The sequence below is a fragment of the Atta cephalotes genome, assembly GCF_000143395.1.
Source record: "Atta cephalotes unplaced genomic scaffold scaffold00011, whole genome shotgun sequence".
Lineage (NCBI taxonomy): Eukaryota > Metazoa > Arthropoda > Insecta > Hymenoptera > Formicidae > Atta > Atta cephalotes.
Window position 1 is genome coordinate 1,155,076 of NW_012130075.1, and position 22,444 is coordinate 1,177,519.

General features: G+C 29.1%; 2 protein-coding genes across 2 annotated transcripts in view; both read right to left on the bottom strand.

The window, feature by feature from the left end:
- The window catches only part of LOC105627944, a 23,255-nt gene extending 19,432 nt beyond the window's left edge, over positions 1-3,823 (bottom strand). Inside the window, exon 1 of the mRNA XM_012209215.1 lies at positions 3,749-3,823. Within this exon, the coding sequence (XP_012064605.1) occupies positions 3,749-3,823 (75 nt within the window). The remainder of the gene's footprint in view (positions 1-3,748) is intronic.
- An 11,561-nt stretch (positions 3,824-15,384) lies between these two features.
- On the bottom strand, positions 15,385-21,792 carry LOC105627945 (N-acetylgalactosamine kinase). The gene is made up of 9 exons (XM_012209216.1): positions 21,632-21,792; positions 21,099-21,266; positions 19,670-19,877; positions 18,500-18,608; positions 18,053-18,210; positions 17,452-17,592; positions 17,078-17,192; positions 15,794-15,998; positions 15,385-15,562 (listed from the first exon to the last, which is right to left on the bottom strand). Exons 1-9 carry the CDS (start codon positions 21,790-21,792, stop codon positions 15,385-15,387), a joined length of 1,443 nt encoding a protein of 480 aa, XP_012064606.1.
- Positions 21,793-22,444: the final 652 nt, after the last annotated feature.

The window sequence follows — 22,444 nt, forward strand, 5'->3', positions numbered from 1 at the left end:
TATATATATATATATATATATATATATATATATATATATATATATATATATTATATTTCATATAGATATGTTTTTTATTTTTCATATAGAAACTACGGTACAAATTATTACATATTTTATAATTAAAATAATCTTGTTTGAATTAATATCATAATTACTATTATTTCTCAAAATATAGAACTGATATTAAAATAAAAATTATATTTTTTGTATGTGTTGTCCATAACAAATATGCTACTGCCAATCCTAAAACGTGTGACAATCAATCCAGGATTAATTATCATATATTTTCACAGCTTCATTTAAAATTAAATAACTTATTTTTACGATATGATGAATTCACGAGTAATATTTTTTTTAATATCTAAAAGATTTTAAACGTAACATAATGTTTCAAAATCAGGCATTCACTTTTTTTCTAAAAATCGTTAATCAAAAACTGTGACAACCGGTCCTTGGTCTGTCCTACATTATTAATTCAATTTTTTATCAGATAATCTTTTTTTTCTTCAAAAAAACGGAAATTGCAATGCATACTTGAAAAGTGAAAAAGTTTCCGAGTATTGTAGCGATTCTCTTCACAATTGAAAGCTTTCAACGATATTGCAAAATACTAACTGCTTTTATTTTTTCCTTTCGATTGTTCCATTAGTTTTTCACGGAAGACCGACCGAAAAATCTGCTTCGTGTAAAAGTGCGTTCAAGAAGAATGGAATGCGTACACACATATACATATTTACATATGCATGAAGTAGCGTGTGCATCATAGATATTCGTATATTTTGACTAAATTGATTCTCCAATGTGTCCAAGAGAATGTGTTGATCAATAGCTGTTACTTGGTTTAATGATGCAACTGGAGTGCACGTCCAGCGCGATGAAATGTTCCATATTATTATTAATAGACTGCTGATTGCATTAATAATGACATGTCCAATAGTGCGCATTATATTTACATCTACATAGCAACTATAAATCTAAATTATCTACTGCCTTGCGCTCTCACGTATTTTAAATTCTCAAATATCTTAGAAATTGTTCCGTCTTAATAATTAATTGTAAATATCATTTTTCCACTTATATGATGTTGTATTATATTTCGCGAGGAATAATACGCGTAGGTATAATATACAGTATATTTTTATTTATCATATATTATGGGAAAAATATTTGTTGTCATTAGACTTTCGTATATATATATATATATATACATATATTTTAATTGTCGTGTAGTTTTACATTTTAAATTATATTATGTTTCACACACAATAATTTACTGCGCTGCACAATTTGATATTCCATTTTAATTTTATTAATTTTCGTTGTACTTTGTCGATAGAGAAAATTAAGCATATACCAGATAAACAACAATTGCGGATCTATATAAATTTTTTACAAATATAAAATGATTTTTCCTCTTTACTGTTGAAGTCCGGTGATTTAGACCAGGCTTTCCAAATTTATATATATAGATCATGACACACTTTTAAAAACGTCCGTGATTTACCTTTAATAAATATGAAAAAATGACGAGGAAGGAGCAAACTAATAATTTATTTATATCTTTTTACTCTTCTTACTTTTTAATTTTTTATTGAATATAATTTTACAAATTTATTTTTCATATAAATAAAAAGGTACGAAGAGCATCCTTATTGCTTCTGTTAATGTACTCTAAAGAATATGATTTAACATCACTTGTGTGAAAGTGGATTTTCAACGGATGATAGAAATCAAAACTAAATTTTGAAATAAACTGCAAGTATCAAATTCCTTGTAACTGAAAATGATTCATATTCGATGATCAAAGTATCACTCTAAGAAAATATGGATGTGAATTTAATATTCCGCATTGTTTACATAATTTTTACCATGTTGATATTGATATAAAGAGTTTTTAAATCCGCACTATTATTAATATTAACGCGGTGAGAGAATTATATAATTATATAAACACCGCGGGATATTAAATTCATATCCACATTTTTTTTTAGAATGATACCTTTGATGTCGACATCGAATACGACTCATTTTCAGTTGCAAGGAATTTGATACTTGCAGTTTATTTTGAAATTTAGTTTTGATTTCTATCATCGCATCGATGAAAATCCAATTTCACACAAATACGAAGTCATGAAAGAGCGTGTGTATGTAAGTTCGTTCATGAAGTAATAAAATGTAATTTAACATTTTACAATTTTTCATAATCTATCAAAGATTAATTTGTAATTCATATTACTTTGAGCATACCCGATTTAAAATATATTTAATAAAAAAGATTCAAAAAAAATGTTGAAGTATTTTTAAAAGATATTTGAATTAGGACGTATTTTATTATTTTCGTGAATTTTTTTACTGTCATTTCTTTGAATGATTGTAATAGCTTGGAAATATATCACAGGCATGCTTGTTAGGGAAGTTATGGGATTTCAAGCATTAGTTGACGTCACGTTACTCAGCTGTAACTACTGTAGGACTTATAATTCAGTAATGTTTCGTTGTGCTTTAAGAGTGCTTCTCGTTGATGAACAGCAACGTTATATAGAACAGGATATATGTTTCTCTCGTTTTATCAACTGTAATAGTAACATTTATATACAACTTTCTCTTTAATACGTAACTTTACAAATATTTTTTAAAGATGTTAAAATTTATGTATGTATTATATTTGATTTAGTAGGTGGCTTGAAGTTGCGGTAATGTTATGCATAAATTGTACTTGCAAAATTTTTACAGAATTGTGTTACGAAACTGCATACCATATTTACCATATGTATTGCAACGCGACAATATTCGACATACATGTTTATATAAAAAATATTGACGTTAAAATTTGTATAAAACAATATTTAAAAAAACAGGTGCTTTAATGCAATGACTTTCTATTTTTTTTTACTTATATGAAGAGGTTCTGATATTTTATCGCTAAAGTCTATTAATCACATCTGGGAAATGTATGATTTATTATTGACTCGTACTACTTGTTTCGTCTGACAGTTCGAGAATAAAAGTGAAGGAATCAATCATTAAAATTGTATATAAAGTTATTATCATTCTTATTAGACACAAATCGTTAGGCGAAACAATAACAAAAGTGATTATTGTTAAGGCTCAGTTCCACAATTAGTTAACTTTTAACCGAGGTTCGATTCGGTTTCTCATCTCTTTTCAATTCTAAAATTGGAAAGAGACAATGAATAAGTTGAACTTCGGTTAAGAATTAAGAACCATGAGTTGTGAAACTGGACCTAAATATTAAAATATTGATGTTCATATTGAGATATGGATTATTCGTATTTATAAATGTATCTACTTTAAAAAAAACGCAGCCAGTAATTTTCCAGTAATTATTCTTTTACGAGCCTATAAAGCAAAATTTTAAATGTCATATATTGAAGCAGAACACATACAAAAAATTATCAATTTTCTGATTGTTGAAATTGTTGAAAGAAAATCAAATAAAAAATTTTATGTTATAAAAATTCATATAAAAATTTGTACAAGTAAAAAAAGTTAAAACTTTCCAATGTTACTTCATGCAAAAATAAATATATGAAGAAGTTTATACGTGAAGATTTTTTAAAATAACTCAGAGAAAGGAAAGGAGTCTGAAGAGATTTATATTCTATTCACTAAATGCACGGAAAATAGAGCGTAGTATAAAATTTAATTTTCATTCATCTTTGCTCATAAATCTCACTATAATTTTTTTTTTGCAAACATTCAAGATAAATTACGATATACTCACTGTGGTGTAAATGGCACAGGCATAACTTCCTCTCCGTACAGACTGCCAGCAGCAACAAGACTGCATGATAGCCATGCTGAGAGCACATGGATCTTCGCGCGAAATTTAGAAACGGTGACTGTCCGATCCTTCGTCGCGGTTTGGGACACGATAATTATCACCCGGCAGAATTCCAACGGGCGAAGTTTCTTATATCTTCGATCGTAAGTCGGAAATCAAGAGTATCATCACATCGTGAAAAAGAGACAAGATCAACGAGATCACGCGAGAACGACTCGGCGCCAACTGTCAGTGCGCGTTTCTCTCTCGTGAAATTCCCTCCTCTAGAGTTATCTCGCCGCAAAAAGCTCACCGGCGGTGACGCTTGCGCAATTGTCTATAATATCTTATCGCCTATGTATATGCGTACGTGTGTACATATATATTTCTTATATATTATATATATGTATACACATAAAGTACTTTTGTAGCCGCGAACACGATCCGTCGACACGTATTGTATTACCAGAAGAAAACCATAGAATTGAATTGGGAAAGAAAGGTTTTTTTTTTACCTGAGATTTGCAGAGCATCTTTGTCTTTTTCTCTTGATTGATAATGGAAAAACTTATTTGCTCAAGGTTTTCATCAGGTAGATGAAGATTTGTATAATTATTTTATTTTTATAATTATTAGTATCTGTCGACAAATTTAAAAAATTTTTATTTTAACAGAGTGCATGCATTGTTGTAAGCCACAATTGTTTCATTTGTCAAGAAAGAAAATGTAAATAAAAAAGGAGTTTATTTTATAATTATTTTAAAAGCTGGATCATGCTTATAGTGACGCGATCCGAACACACGTGCTTATATATATATATATATTATTTTTTTTTTTAATCATTCTCCATAACATATTATTTTTAATCGTACTTTAAAAACAATTTCTTTATTATAAAGTTTATAACATTAGTTAATAATTTAATTTTTTACTTTGTCGAACTAAAATAATTTCATTGAAATGATTCTCTGATGTTACTTTCTTTCGAAAGAAAAGCATCGACTTTATAGTGCGTAGCTTGTTTATTCCATTATTATCTAATGCCAATGTTTCATATTTTATCACTATAAAGTTCTGCAACTCGTTGCTTCTTTTGATTTGCAACTTTGCTTTTACGTTCTTATGTTATTAAACATTCTTTCAAAATATATCATTCATGCATAATACTTTACCTCAAAAACAAAGGTATGCATTCTATTAAATGAATATACGCAAGAAAGCTATTGTTCCTATTGTTCCAGTTTTGAATTCGTTTGAACTCTCTACATTTTAATTTGCATTGAAGATCTTAATAATTGAACCTCTCATTGGAAATTAATTAAAATTAGAAAAAGATATTTATCGAAGTTCATTGGACGTTTATTGATAATTAAATTCTTTTATTCATAAAAGAGTTTTTATCAAATTTAACACTTTTTGTTGAATTAAAATTTATTTTGCGATGCTCTTTTCACCTTTTTTGCATATTCTTTGGATTTTATCTGTGCACAAACGTAAAGTAAATTTAATTTAACACAGACTAGCGTTAGCGTATGAAAAAGAGTAATTAAAGTTTATTCCTTTGTCTCCCAATTATCGTTGATCTATTGCATGATTTATGGAATTCTACTAATAGTTCTTATTGTATTACGGCACACTAGTTGTCAGGCACAATTATATATTTACTCTTTCAGACCCTTGGCGTACAACTAGATAGTCATTTTGGATGTTTATCATTATTTTAACACGATTCTATTATTATTATCTATCGACATAGAAATTGCTACATACATATGAATATTATCATCTGCATTTAATTAAAATGACCTTATATGTTATAAATAATTGCACAAATGAAAATTACAAAATTTACATAACACAAAGCCCGATATTATTTTAAATTATGCATACATTAATTACATGTTGTGTCAACGTTGTATAATTTGCAAATTTATTCAATCTGTGATCGAGGGATTTATATATAAGAAAAAAAATTGTAAATTATAGGATATAATGCAAAATATAGTCTTTGAAATACGAAATCAAAGAAAAACAAGATTTGTCCATAAAATCTTGGAGATTTGTCTCTTGTTCTATATTCTCAAAGCTATGACTATAGGATTATTAAATTGACGAAGGATATAATTTCGCAGAGGCGGAATTCGATATTTGTTTGATGAAGGATTTAATGAATAAACAATTATATATATGTAGATACGTTGGTGCGTAAACTTTCCCTTCCTCTCGCTCACTCTCCTTTCTCTCTCTTTGCGTGATATATATATTTTTTGGTAATCACCGAGGCTGTAACAAGAAATCGAGAGAAACTTTATGACGGTAACTTCTACATAAATATACTTCTTACATATTGTACGAAAAGTACCACAGGAGATATAGATGCGTTTGATGAAAATTTGTAGGTATAATGAAGTTAGAATAGTGAACTATTTCATTCTCCTAGGTAGCTGTAAAAGTTGTGCTTTTTGACGTTCAATGCAACCCAAGATAGAAAATCGATACGTTATTTTATTTGCGAAAAGTAGTTGAAATGGGATTTACACTCCGGAAAGAATTCCGGAAAGGAACGTAGAGGAAATAAAATCACGCGGTTTCACTTCGCGAAATTGGAAATGTTACGAAATTGTATTGATTATCCACGATTATCTTGTCCGAACATTTCCGAACGAATCTTTATGAACGCTTTATTGATCTGCGTCCGTATATAGCTCATTTGATTCTGAATTATAGCGGCACTAGAGCCGCAATAAGAGAGACGTGGTAGATGGTGGAAATCCGCGTGAAACTGGAACTGACGTTTTTACACATCAAAGGCAACTCCCATGCTTTGTCACAGTAATTTAGAGGCGTTTGAACGGAAAGTCGGGAAATTATGGATAACAATGAGCAATTAGTTAATTACAATCTATATCGATCTTGTGTGTGCAAATATATTAAAGTGTAATCAAAGTGCACTGTGTATATCGCGCTAATATAAATTATATTAATAAAAAATTTCATTATTTTGAACATGTGTTTATATTAAAAATTTGTAATAACCTTTTTTCTCTTTTAAATTACTATTAATAGATTAAACTAATAATTTTAACGATGAAAAATTAAAAATTAAATCAAGAGATGCAAAAATTAAAAATATAAAAAAGCTCTTTTAGCAAAGCTATTCTCGGATACCTATATTTTCTTGCGTCATTTCGTTAGAAACGTTTCTTTAAAAACATGTATAACTTTTTTTTCGAGAAAAAGAATATTACGTTGCATCTTTTATATCTGAAAATATTAAAATAATTAAGTGTAGGAAGTGTCCCACAATTCGTGACTAAAATTTTAATAACACATTCCTGATTTAAAAATAAGACAAAAATTCTAATATCAAAATGTCGAAACTGTAATAGTTTTTAAATTAATTTGTTATATATATTTAAAATAATTCGTTATACATATTTGTTATTTTTAATATTCTGTAATATTTTTATGTTATGCACGTTGCATATGTAATTATTTTCGATGTTTAAACATATTGAAATATTCAATATTATTGTAGATATACGTTATTATTTCAATCTTATATGGAGTGAACATAAGTGAATGAATATCCGCTTGTATAATATATCATCCCTGAACACGTGAAATATCAGCTCTGATTAGTTAACTATAACCGCTATTAATTTAAAAACTATTATAGCCTCGACATTTTGATATTAGAATTCTTCTCTTATTTTTAAGTCACGAATATGTTATTAAAATTTTGATTATGAATTATGGGACACCCTGTATATAACAAAGCACACATTTGCCTTATTATTATTATTATTATATTATATAATAATATATGTACATATTATTTTATAATATATGTACATATTTATTTAATGTTTATATTATAAATTTATACGCAATTATGAAATTCGCATACTTATATTTTATTATCAATATTCCTTATTTTACTTAAGTATTTTTAAAGAAAAGAATATGAAATGAAACAAAAATATGAGATACCGAGATTTTTCGCGATTTTGTTTTTTTAGAAGAATATAAAAATTTTGAATGTACAATATTTTTACACCATTCATCCGTACATCACTGAAATAAATCATATAACATTCAAGCTATAAATATAATTAATATAATTTATTAAATTGAACATACATTTTCCGAAGATTAAAAACATAATATGTATTATAGCCTTATCTTTTTCTTTGATGTTAGGAATCGGAGAGCATATTAATATATACTGTAAAACTAAGCTCGGAAAAGCCTTACTTTGTAAGACAAGATAGATTCAAATTCCAGGTTGCGTATGTACATGTATCTGTAACATCGTAAGTTCTGTATATCCTTCAAACTTACACACATATATATCAAATAAGGAAAGTTGGTTGGATCTATTTTGTCGACTTCAGAGAGATTACGTTTTCCTGATAGAAAAATACGTTGCTAAAAATATGTCAGTTAATTCTGTACATATTTCGTATAAGCTTTTAAAAATTCTATGTTTAAAAATTCTATGTGCTAGGGTATGAAAAACGCGAATACAATAAATCTTTATTCCGTACAAAAAACGAGATATCAAATTTTAAACTTGGTGTACTTCCTTGTTTTTCAGTATCATCCCTTATTTATTTTAACATAAAACAGATGATGAAGTAATAATTTTTTTTCAAGAGACAGTTATTTTCAAGAAGTAGATATAAAAGGCGCAACCAGTACTATGGTTCTTTTTTCTTGGAGAAACAGCTGTGTCTCTGAGAGAACTAATATATTGTATGACACGGAAAAAAATTTTTAGAAATACGCAAGAATATTCGTCTTACATTGTTAATCTTACATTGTTATTAAGTTTCAGTTTTTTGTAATTTCTAATTTAATTTTATCATTAAAATTATAATTAAATCTATACAATATATTTGAAGAGAAATTAATTGAAAACAATTTTTATTTTTTACTATTTATATGAAAAGCGATTAAAATTTTTGATCACAAGCTAATAAACGAAATTTTATTACAACACGATTTTATTCTTAATTATAAATTTTCTTATTGTAAAATAATTACATTTTTTTTTTACAAAATAAGTATTCTAATGAAAATTGTATTATTTCATTAGTATTCTTTTTTTCTTCTGCTTCTTTTCTTTGATAAAATAAAGTATTCAACTTTATTCAAAATAAATGAGCTACGTTTCTCAATGTCGCGTCTTTCACCACAGTATATATGGTCTTCTTCATGTTTTCCTTATTGTTTATATCATTTCCTTCTTACTTTTTTCGTTTATATTGATACTATATTAAGATTTGTTAAAAAAGAACATTTAACAATTTGAGATAAAGAATTTATTTTTACATTAAAAAAAATACTGTATTTCTAACTGTGACTTATTTTCCTCCAAGAGTGAGGAAAAACTTTTGCAATTGATTGTCACTAGAGATAGTCTCTTAACTAACTGCACATATGTCTTACTTTGATAATGACTTTAGTCATTTTCTCTGGACAGAATTTAAGAGTGTCGTGACGATTCACAGTCGTCGTGATAGAATCAATTTTCTAAAGTCGTAGTAGAATCAATCAATTTTCTAAAGAAATTGACTCGTGCTCTTTCTACGATGGCCGATTCAGTTACACAAAGACGCTATCTATCCATGTGCCAGATCGTTATTTTTTATTGAAATTGTAATGTTCTAGTTTCAAGTGGTTTTAAGATCTTACGGTCACATTTAACAACGACAGTTTTTACTAAGCTGAAGACTTACAATGTATAATCGCAACAACTCTTCTTGTCGATCTTATTTAAAAATTATATATTTTGAAGGAATTGATTTGATCATTTTTTTTTAATATCTCGATACAAAATGAGTTTACCCAATAAAATAAGCGCACAAAATTTTTTAAATATTATATGAAGTGAATTTTATGGAACACGGAACGGATAAATGCTTTGTGAGCTACTTGCAGAATACATTATTCTGAAACTTTAAGAGTTTGTAACCTTCTCTCTCCCCAGAGAGAAGGCTATTCACTTGTGAAAGTAGCGAGATTGAATGGGGTATTAAAGATCTTACTAGCTTTGCACTTTTGACAAAAGCTCGTTTTCTATTTATTTCTTTGTTTAAAAGATTTCGCTAAGCTTCGAATCATCATTGACAATCTATTTATTGAAAATAAATGATACCTTCTTAGTTAGTTAATATTTTTCGATATATTTAGAACATGTACAAATAAATGTACAGTGTTCATATAAGCATATACGAAGAAAATGTTAAAATACTTATTATTTTACACCTATTAACAACGTTATTTATAGTAGAAATAACATTAGTCGATATTTTTGCTTAAATTATCATATAGTTTATAAAGGAGTTCTATCTTTTTTGAAAATTTTGCATATAAAAGGGGCACACGATATGATTTCTGTTCATATATTATATATATTATATATATGGATCATAATATCATGAATATTTGTAAGCGATGAGGACGGGAATATAGAACTTTACGATATGCACTTCAATGGGACGGATCTTTTAAATCAATTGATGATTACTTTCGTCTTCCGCGCAATATAAGTACATCAAGCTAAAATATATGATCGCGATAGTACCGAATATTTTTTCGGGAAGTGAATTTCACGTGCGAATGATCAGTTAAATTGTGATTAAATTACTTTATCGAGTTTCAATTCCACGTACGCAAAGTGCTCGTGTTAATTTTATTTGAAACTAGGATAAGTCTGTTGCTTTGAGGATCGACTATATGCTCGTGTGTGACGTGTGAAAGTGATCCTTGGAAAAAATTAATCCCAACAAACGAGGGATCGATCTCGTAATAACCTAAAAGCATCCATGCAGCGCGTGATATCGATATCGTGTTATCGTTAATCGACATAGATTTGGAGGGTGTTTCACATGTCCAGCGAGATAGAATGTATTCCACAAATAGATTCGACTCATTTCCATTCCCTCGTTTCAAAAGACTTCTTTTATTAAAGTTCTGAAAGTATTGTTAATCGACATAGAGATTTCGAGGTTGTTCCACATGTCCAGCGAGACAGAATATGTTCCGCAGTAGATTCGACTCATTTCTCTCTTCTTTCTTTTCGGAAAACTTCTTTTATTAAAAAACGCAATTCTAAAGCCATTGTGCGATTCATATCTAGTTTCAGACTTTGAAAGAATATGTACATATATATACGTGTAAACTGAACATGTGAATGCGTATTTTCGCCGTGTTATCAGAAAAAAATAGAAAAAAAGTCGATCCGATTTTGATAGATCATTGACATAAAAAATATATTTTTCATCAAACACAATAAAACGTTCGAAAACAAAAGAAAGAGTAGCATACACGTAGTTTAATGAAAAGAAAACTAATATTACTCGTTTTTGTTTACTCGAATAATAGTGGAAAGAATTTCAGTGGGCAAATGGAAAATCGTCGTATTGCGGGAAGCGTATGTGTATGTCGAGAAAACCGATCTATCAGTGAGAAGAATAAAAAAAAAAACGAATGAAAATCCGAAGTGTGAACAATCGAACAAAAATACGCGATGCGCTTTTAAAGGTGCTGCATCGAAATGATGGAAAATCTTTTGTTCTTATTTAAATCTGTCTTGATAATATATCAGCTGCTGACATTTAATGGTTGTCAGTATAATTGATTTTCTCGTTTATTAATAAAACAAATATGTGGAAATATGAATATCATACAAGAAATAATCGGTAATAATTTGAGATTTTTATTTGTATTCCATTTCAATTAAAATTAAATAATAAAATAAAATTTTTTTTCATCGGAAAAGAATTGATGGAAAGGATATATTACAATTAATTGTTAATGTATTAAATGTTTTCTGAGAGGAAATTTATCTGTTAACTTTTAAATGATCAAGCACTGACTTAAACGATTGAATAATTCATAGCTACAATGAAATAAATCTGTAATTTCATAAGGTTTATTTTACGTATGATTTTCTTCTTATCTACAATCATTCATAGGAATTGGACTTGAGCTGCTCTCTTTAGCAATGCTTTGATTGCTATTGTAATATTGCAGTAGATGTTCACTAATCAATAGCTGTTTGAGAACAACTTCCAAAATGAATGTTAAGTTTAATTTGAGCTTTGCATAGACTGAAACACCTTCGGTGAGTCCCGAGAGATTTCGTACAAGCGTTCCGACTTTAACTATGGCTAGTCTATGCAATTCGAACACACGCTTGTCTGATCGCTTTGTCGCTTTCACAGATTAAATCCGCAAGTTTAGTTCAATGCAGCTCAAGCCTGATTATAAAACATAGATAACTGAAATAGTTTTCGCATATTTTATATGTCTATCGATTGTTCTTATAGAATGATTTTAATTAGTTAGTTTAAATTCTTTATCTTCTTCTGAGACACAGAAAACAATAAACAATTGATTAAATTTAATTAATGTTTATACAAGATCTGCGCGTATAAAACATGAAATTAAAAGCAAAGAAATTGAAAAACCAAGAAAAGGAGAGATCTCTTCGAAGTTTTTACATCTACTTCAGTTTTAAGTTCTCTAATTGCGACTTAGATGGATTAACGAGTTGTATTGAACTACACTTCGTGTAAGATCCGTATTATATTTGATACAATTTACGAAAATCTATTAACAAATATAATTACGAAGAGATCTATTAATAAAATACAACATAATTTCCTCACTTTGTTGTTGTGCTGCCATTGTTCGATGCCTCACAGTCCTCCTCTTCCTCTTTTCGGATTTGTTGAACTCGCACACACAATATGCGTTGAAATATGGTTAATAATAACGCACATTAATCATCAGAATAAAATAATTGCACAAATTTACACGGCACTCCCACATTAGTTGCACGCGATGCATTATATTATTCATACATCATGAAGAATAACGGGAAGAGTGCGAAGGTCATTACGTTATCACTATGATCTGTTTGACAGTTGTAAATTTTCCAAATTAGTACAACGACTTAAATCTCACAGATTATTTATTGGAAATCTTCAATAATTTATACCAATGGTGCATAGACGTTGTAAAAACAAAAAATTCGATGATATTAGCATTTCAACCATGCGATATGAAAATAATGTCTCGAATTAATTAAAACGACTAATTAAACGACTAATTAAAATGAAATCTAAAAATATACAATTGAAATTTGCACAAAGTATATATCGCACACGTTGGCAGTGTTTTTCAAACACTTCAATTTAATAAAATACAACTATTATTAATGTAACTATTATTAATGTAAAATAAAACAATACAACTATTATCAATTTATCAGTTTTTTATTGCTTGAATCATCGATGATTCATTACTTTGTGCACTCAAACCTGAAATTCATGAATAAATCAAGTAAAATCAAGATATAGGAAATTGTAACTTATTGAATGTTTAGTAATTATACGAAACGCAAAGAACAGAAGTATTTGGAGTCTATTTGGAGTCTTCCGAATGTCTTTCACGATCGCGTTTTAAATAGTAATACGATACAATATACGTAGAGGCTTTTACCCATTCGCCTTGACTTTTGTCGAGTGATAATAGTGTGCGGCGACTCTATGTACGCTGCAGAAATAAATATCAAAGTCATACCAGTTAATTTTTGTTGAAATATTGAACATTTTATAACACAGATTCGCATTAAATATTCTATTCCTCAAATCAATTTCGAAATGAATTGTTATTTCATGTCTTGCGTTTTGTTTTGTAAACTTATTAGCGTCGCTAATATAACATTAAATATCTAAGATAACACTTAATTGCGTTTGATTAAGAGAGCGGTTTAAGAAAATACTGTTATTTGAGTCTTAATTGAATATTTACTTAAATTTGATTAAAAATATGTGTTATTAGCAAATTTTAATTATTAAATTGTTATTTTAATATTTATTTATTAAAACAATAAGATTAATTCTAAATTTTCAACTAAATTCTTTAACAGATACGCTATTATAAATAAAGGCTTAAGACTCGGCTTGCATCAACGTTATTTTGACTTTAAGCGAAGCTTAAAACTCTATCTCTCCCACTTTCTCGGCTAAAAGAGAAAGTGAGAGTTTCAAGCCTCATTTAAGTGAAAGTAAAATGTAATTGGGCCTAAGACATCTATGTTATCTGTCTTTAAACGACAAAGTTTATGTGTTTTTAAATAACTATGATTTTATAAAGCAACCTCTGTCTCATCCTGGAACATGCGACAGCACTGAGAGGTAATATCTGATGTAATTCGCAAATATGCAGTACAAGTCCTGCCATCATATCACCTTTACAGGTACATGCTTTCATTGCATGGTGACCTTAGTTAGATCTAGGATTCGCATTACTGCGGTATCATTAGAGAGTTACGTAATAATCATCTAAACTTCACAACGGTTATGTTATTACGATTATGTAATAGTGACGTCTAAATATCAGCAAAATTACAAGAGTGAATATAAAATTAACTTGAAATTTTTAATATTATTATTAAATCGTAAAATCGACTAATATCAAAATTATTGCGTTAAATTCATCAAATGATAAAGTAAGTTTAAAAAATAAAATATTTATAATTGGCACAAAATTATTATTAGACTAGACTCGCTTTGATCGAACATAGCCTTTTTCACTTATTTCTAATTGGATATTTTACAGTTTTATGCGTTATTATACATTTTCCCAGTGATAATTTTAAGAAATATAAGAATCTTGTATTATACATTTCATTAAAACAGCATCATGTAGAAAATGTTTCTATCAAGAAAATGTGTAGATATGTACCCAATTAACCTCCATTGTTGGAATTTTCAGAGATACATATATCTTCTTTAAAATGTATGAGAAGATATGGAAGCATTTTCTGAATGAACTAAATTCAAAAGTCAAAAATAATAGTAATTGATCACGTCTGTATTTAAAAATCACAAAGATTTCGCTTGTTTAACACTCAACATTAAATTATCATTTTTATGTGTCGTATATTAAATCAACTATCGTTGTAATTTATTAGCCCTTTTATTTCAGTTCATTGTAAAAAAAAAAGCAGCAAAAATGAAAAAATAGAAAAGAAAGAGGAAGATTTAAAAATGATCTTTATGTATCTTATCTTGCTTTATTATATTTTAAAAATATTACAAGTAAATAATAATTTATATTAATTATTATAATTATATCATGTAATTAACTTGGTACATTTTTGGAATAACGAATTATTATTCGTTATATTATAATTATACGGGATTTTTGTTTCGAGAATATCGTAATGTGCGACATTACAAAGCACTCTATTCAATAGATTTCATTTAATACTATTATAGTAGAATAGAATTTACATATTAGTGATTAAATGGCAAGAAGCAAAGTAAGTTTAAATATAATATACTCTATTCGTTCGCGGTAGACTTCAAAAATATCAAAGACATACTGAATGACGCATAGGCGTGTGACATTCTATCATTCAATTAAAATTTGTGATGTAAGATGAAAGAAAGCTTGATAAAAAAAGAGAGAAGCAAAGTAAACAGGAAAAAATGATGGAATGTCAACAAAGGGAAGGTGACAACGCGCACTAAGTAAACCACTATATGTATTTATTTATCGTAGGGTTTTATAGTTCAAAACAGTGTTGACGCTGTGTAAATAATAGCGCCCTGATTTGGTGACGTCGGGAACACCATGTCTTCAAGTTCCGCTCGATCCTTTGTGCTGTTTTGACAAAGATATGCTCGGAGAGCCTCGACGAATTGCTGAACTTCGTTTTTATCAATAATAGCTACGATGCAACCACCCCAGCTGCATTACGAAAGTAACGATTTCATTTTCATTGTGAAATAATAAAAATGATATATGAAATTAATATACAATAAAATATTGAATAAATATTAATATAAATTTAATATAGTATTATCTGATAAATCCTCGTCATAAAAAGTACTCTGTATTTGGTACAGCAGAAAATTCAATTTAGATATAATTTTATCATGTGTGAATATTATAATATTTTAAATTGGTGTAATAACTTACCCAGCTCCTGTGAGTCGAGCACCGAATGCACCGCAAAGTATAGCTCTTTCGACGAGCGCATCCACGCTAGGATGGCTGCACTCGTACAATTTATAGAGACTGGCGTGGCTCTTCGACATCAGGTTGCCTAGATGTTGAAGCTTCTCGTGTTCCATTATGCTGCTTTCCTCGTTTATATGGCGAAACGCGAACACTCTGCTAGCTTCTGCGGTGTAAAAGCAGCGGTGCAGTTAATCGAGCCGAGTTTACTGACCACCGTAATGCCAACCATTGTGCTTTTTAACGTGATGATGATTCAATGTAACATTTAACAGATATTTGCAGAGTGTTTAATGTGATGCTAGTTGATTTGACATTAATTAATATGCTTTAACATTAATTAATGTGCTTTATCGTAGCATTTGTTACGATAAGAAAAAAACATTATATTAAAATAAAAGGGAAAAATTAAATACAAATTTTAAATAACGTCATTGTTTTGTATGATTAATCATACATATCATTTTTTGTATGATTAATTATTTTCTGCAATATTTAAATGCTCCATATATTTGAAAATGAATTATACAAAAATGAAATAGGCTGCATGTTCACAGCTATGCAAAAAATAAATATGATTTAATTTTTCTTAAAACAAGAAGTTTTTAGTATATTTTTATAAGTCCATTCTACCAATTGCAAATGTTTTATTGAAAAAAATATTTTTATTCAAAGATAATCTAACAGCATTTTTATCGTGTGTGTTTTTTTTGCTTCTGACATTACAATCTGGAGTAATAGTGAGGCGTAAACAGGAGCTTTAAGTTTAGAAAGTTTAGAATCGAACCTTTTAAACTTTTAAAAGTTACAATCGACATATGTCTAGCAAAATAATTTATAGCTTCATAGAATATATTATAATAATGCTTGTACATATACCTAATTGATTTATCGGTTTCATGTACAAAATCAGTAGATGCTATAACTTCTGAGATTCGATGCAACTTTTCACGCTGCTTTTACGCTGTTGATGGTAATATCGAGAGATAAGATCGAAAATACTTAAGTACTTTAATAACTCAATTAATGCGACGAAACGAAGTTCGATTTCTAACTTTTTAATAAATCCTTAAACTTTTTTCTAATGAGCATGAAATTCACAAAAAATTGTAATGCATTTGCTTACATGGTAAAGTTAAGAATATATTGGTGCATAAAAACAAGGAAGGATTTAAGCTCACTTGATTTATCGGATTTAAAATAGCGTTTGGCGATTTACCAGCGCATGAAAATTGATGCTTTTACCTTGAAAAACGTGCAGAGCCCGTTGCTGCAGTTTGAACGTTTGCGAGATATTAAATGAACTGACGAGAGACGTTTTCTTCAATCGTTCGTAATCCGTACTGAGGCTCTCGCAGATCTACGAGAAAAATTTATATTTCATCGGTAATTGTCCTTGATTCATTAATGATAAAACATTCATCTGATATCAAGTTTAACACGAATGAATTGCACGACATTTTTTTTTATTATCTTTTATAGCGCAATAAAGTTGCTTTTTTTTGTGAGATGCGCTTCTTTAATAATCTTTAAAAAGATATATACCCTCTGTTGAGAAACTGTGTTTCTACAGTAGAGAAAAATATCTCCCTTTTTATTTATTGCGTTACAATGTATACCTCATCAAGAGTATACGGCTCTTCGTGTAGTTCTGTCATTACTACAGTAACCATCTCGTCCAAATTTAAAGCGAGCCTCTCCTGAATGTCGATTAATCTTTGAACACGCTCCCAATCTATATTTCTTTTCTTGGCTATTATCTAAACAGAATATAGATAGATTTCATTGCTCAGTTGAGGGAAAGGAGATCGTGATATAATATCATGAATAAATTATTATTGTGTATTTTCATGAAACCTATATTTTTCCTCATATATTATTAAGTTTAAGATATATGATTTTTGAGAAGAAGAAAAGCGAAGAGATCGAATTAGGGAAGCTAAAAGTTAGAAAATGTCCTGAATAAGTGCGAAATGCATCAATCAATGTCTATTGAAGAAGCAACGAGCGTGAAACGTAAACGGGAAAAGAATCTTAATCTTTGGATTATTTTTACGAATATTTAAAGGATTTGAAACATTTTGAACCAAGAAATAAATTAAATAAGGGCGTATAATTGTATCATCATTTAAATTGATATTTGAAAATATATAATATTAGTTACGATGAAAATTCTTTTTCTTGAAAGATGCGTGTATTATTATAAAAAAATATAAATACCTGTGCGGCAAATCGGCATTCCGCAACTCTGAGGTTATAGTCGGCAGTTGAGGCTTTGTTGTGATATGCTTGACTATGTGCTATTACGAACACTGCATTTTCTGGCAATGTTACATCAATTGCACGCAGGGGATTAAACTCTATCAACTTAGCCGTACCTTTACGAATAAACAGACAACATTGCGAAAAATTATATTTTGAACTTTTTAATATGAATCTTGTGATCGCAAAATTACCATATATATGTAAACAATTTTGAGGATTACCATTGATTAGAAGAAATATTTTCTTTTAATTATTTAATTTTTAAAGATATATATCTTACAAAATTTTATTATGATTTAATTTTGAATAAGAATAACAAGGAAGAATCAAGTGAAATCAGTAAAAATAAATGAATAAATAACAATATTTTATTCATATAAATTAATGAAAGTGCAGAATTACCTGCTTTCCCAAGAAAAGCGATAGCTTGGTCCATTCCACCACCTTGAGTGCCGATATGTCTCTCTGCTTGAGCACTGCTAGTTGCCAATTCATGCTTCGATAACTGGTGCTATAATATACAAATAACTTATACTATTATCACAAATAATATCTGTGATAACAATTTCTATTGATAATATTCTATTATTAAAACGAGGTAATATATATATTCATAATCTGAATAATAAATTTATAATTTAAAATAACAGTTTACGAAATAAATTTAAGATAAAAATTGTCAAACTAAAGAAATAAAAAAATCTAAACTTTATAGAAAGCTGAAAGATATATATAAGATAATGCTACTCGAAAAATAATACAAAGCATTAAAGAAAGTATCTCAAAGATCCGCAGTATCTATGTCGCGTTCGATATCCGCTCGAGCACACGAAAGCGTTCAAGGCATTCCAAAGAAATAGGATCTAAGAGCGTAGAAGAAGTAATGGAAGAATACGAAGTAGTGATCGGTATTTTGATTTACTTGGTCAAACACAATACCTCTCAGCACTTAGTACTTGTGACATCGATAAATATACGATATCTCGTTTCTACATCATTCGTATAAGTCTGTTGGAAAACAGACATGTAGAAAAGTCTAACTGGAGAATTAGGCGATAGAATTGCCGATTATATAATTGTGCATCAAAGCAGAAAATATCCAATTAAAGTCTAAAAGAATAATTTGCGAACTTTTGAAACTACATCCATTCATGCGCAGCACGCTGCTTGTTAATGTTATTTTTTTTAAACAACAATGAGAACAAGGCTAATAAAAGTGTGACCCAATAAACATAGCACAATTCATTTTACAAACTATAGTATACAAAATTAATGTTCATAATAAATAATAATGTTCGAACATTTCAACACTTTGGAGTTTTCATCAGTAATGAATAACCTTCAAAATGAATTGAAACGTTCGAATACTTATTTATTACGAACATTAATTTTAAACTAGTTTCAGTAAAATTACTTGCGCTTTGTTTACCACATCGCACTTTCATTAGCCTTACTCTATTATTGTTATTTTTTTTAGATGACATCTAACGCTCGTGATATTATTTCGTATAATACGGAGCAGAAGATAATATTAAACATTTCGCGCGTAAGATGAATAATTAAAGTACTCACCTGACTAGCGTGTACGACCGAGAGGAGCGCGGCCGAGACCAAAGCGCTGGAACTCGAAAGGCCAGAATTAGGGGGAATGTTTCCCCATACCGCAATCAAAATTCCCGTTGGAACTGACTCCGCTGGGATTATTTCCAACGCTCCTTTTACACCGCATAGAAAATATTTGTACCATGCCGGCCCGCTTTTGCTATCGCTAATGTAAGATCTGAAATGCAGTAAAATGTAATTATGTTACATTTACACGGAAAGAAGATTTTGTTGAAGTATTAAACAATTTAATTAGATACAGATTTGAAAATAATTTTATTTGGACCGTCAGAATAATTTTGTAGGACACCCGAATTATTTGCTATAGTAACATTGCTCAAATTAGTTACTAATTAGTTTGGGTAAAGTTACTTTAGCGTTTTTAATGCTTAAACGTTTCACATAATTATTTTGATGGTCTAATAACATTATTTTCAGATCTGTATCTAGTTAAATTTTTAGAAATTAAATATTTATTTTTAGAAGTTAAATACTTTAGCAAAATCATTCATTCCATGTATATACATTTATAGAAATTTAACTCTCAGTATTAAGGTATTGCGAAAGGAAAATTAATATTGTCAGATATTTTATTTATATATTTATCCTTCTTTTTATGGTCTTATCTGTTATTATTACTGTAAAAATTAACGCGTATATATATGACAGAAAAATCGGAAAATCGATAATGGTATAGATTCGCTAAGTCTGTCATCTGAGTTATATGCTATCCGACGTGGTTGCGCGACATTGAATAATGAATGAGATTAAGAAAGTTCATATTATCTTCCTCGGTATTATACATGGAGCAAAGAAAGCGCTGAGGTAATTTAATCCAAACGAGAGCGAGGTTGCGCACAAGCACAATATCATCTGCTTTTCTTACATTACGCGTAGCACAAGTTCATTGGTGATCCGATGTTTTTTTTACTAGATTTTTACATCGTAAAATAACTGTCATGTTTTTCATTTAGATTAATTTAATTATGAAATGAATTTATCAGAACCAATGCGAACGCACGTACACTGTACAGATAAATCGCATATAATTCTAGTTTCAGCGTCATAATCCAAGATGGCCGCGGTAAGGGATCAGCAGGCTTAAATTGTTAGGGAGCTATAAGTGCTTATAAGTGCCTAAGACCACAACTGTGAGCACGATGTGTATTATGGAGGTGTTACATTATATGCCACGTGCGGTATAGTTTGCTATATATATTAGATACGATATCGTAAGATCTTAGTAATCTCAAGTTTCTTTAAAATGAATGTATCGTTTAGTTTCTACAAACTATTATAAAATTAATCGAAAAATCCTCAAACTTATCTAAACTATTGATTCTATCTATTGATTCTATTTATTGTAAATGAATTTAGATTCCTATCAAATTACGCTTACCCTGTATTGTCGAAACTGCATCGAAAGTCTTCGTATTTTGAATCTACATTGGTGAGATGAATTTCATTATCTTTCGATAATGTTACCGCGACAAGAATATCTTGTTCAATGGCCATTGGACAGACTGAATATCCGCAGTAATCGATGTGCTCGCCTATCAGATTAACTCTGTAACGGAAGTATTCGTAAATGTATTTATAGCAAAATAACTTACAGAATCTCTAGAAGCTGTGACTCATATTCAGAATGCGCTTATGATATCAGCGCGCATTTAATATACATATAATTACATTGCATTATAAAATTTCAGAAATAAAAGCGCACATTTATTGATAAAAGCTCATTCTGACTGGATCTATAAAATTTATGTACAATAAATGCCGCGTTTTCAAAATTAAGATATAAATTTATTTGATGACTATAGGATCCGTATAATTGTGTTATACATAATGTCTTATATAATTAATTTCGCATTAAGTATTTGATAATAGAGCTTATGTAAGGTTTAAATTTTTTATTAAAAAGAAATTTACCTTCCTGGCACTCTAACGATAAAGGAAGGCTCTATATTGTATTTGGTGATGAAATGAGCTGCCAAAATCTTCAATCGCGGTAAAATATCAGTGGTAGGTGCCAAAATAGGCACTAGATCATCCGCCTCAATCATACGGGCTCCATTAGCTTGATAGGACATTTCAATAGTCACCTACGCAAAAACATAAGAAGTTCTCCTAAAACCAGATGCTTCGTTCAATTATCTCTGTTATGAAATAATTTGCATTACATTGTCTTGAATATTTCATCATCATTTTCATCGCACGATTAACCTAACGAAATTATGCCATGTGCTGCATGATTAAATGCTTTGCTTTGGTATTGGTGGTAACTTTGTTGATAATTACGATACTATTTCAAGTTAAACTACATACAGGAGATACATTGAGTAGTAGGAATCAATTTGTATAGCAATACAGTTACGCATTTCCAATTTAAGTCTCTTATCTTTGATCTAACTGTATGATCATGTAATAAGAATACATTTAGAAGATAATATATAACTTATATATCAATACAATCAAATGTCTATTCAATATGGATGAAAATGTGAAGATTGCTTTATTTGAATTAACATAATTATAATCGCAGATGTTTCGATCCTGTTTCGGATCTTAAATCACTATTACATTACTATTCTTATGTTGGATGACTGAATTTTGTGAACAGTTTACATGATAAGAATCCGAAACAGAATCGAAACGTCTGTGATTATAATTATTAGGTGTAGTAAAAAGAAATCCATTATTTTCCATTCAATTTCATGCAAAATAATGGATTTCTTTTTACTT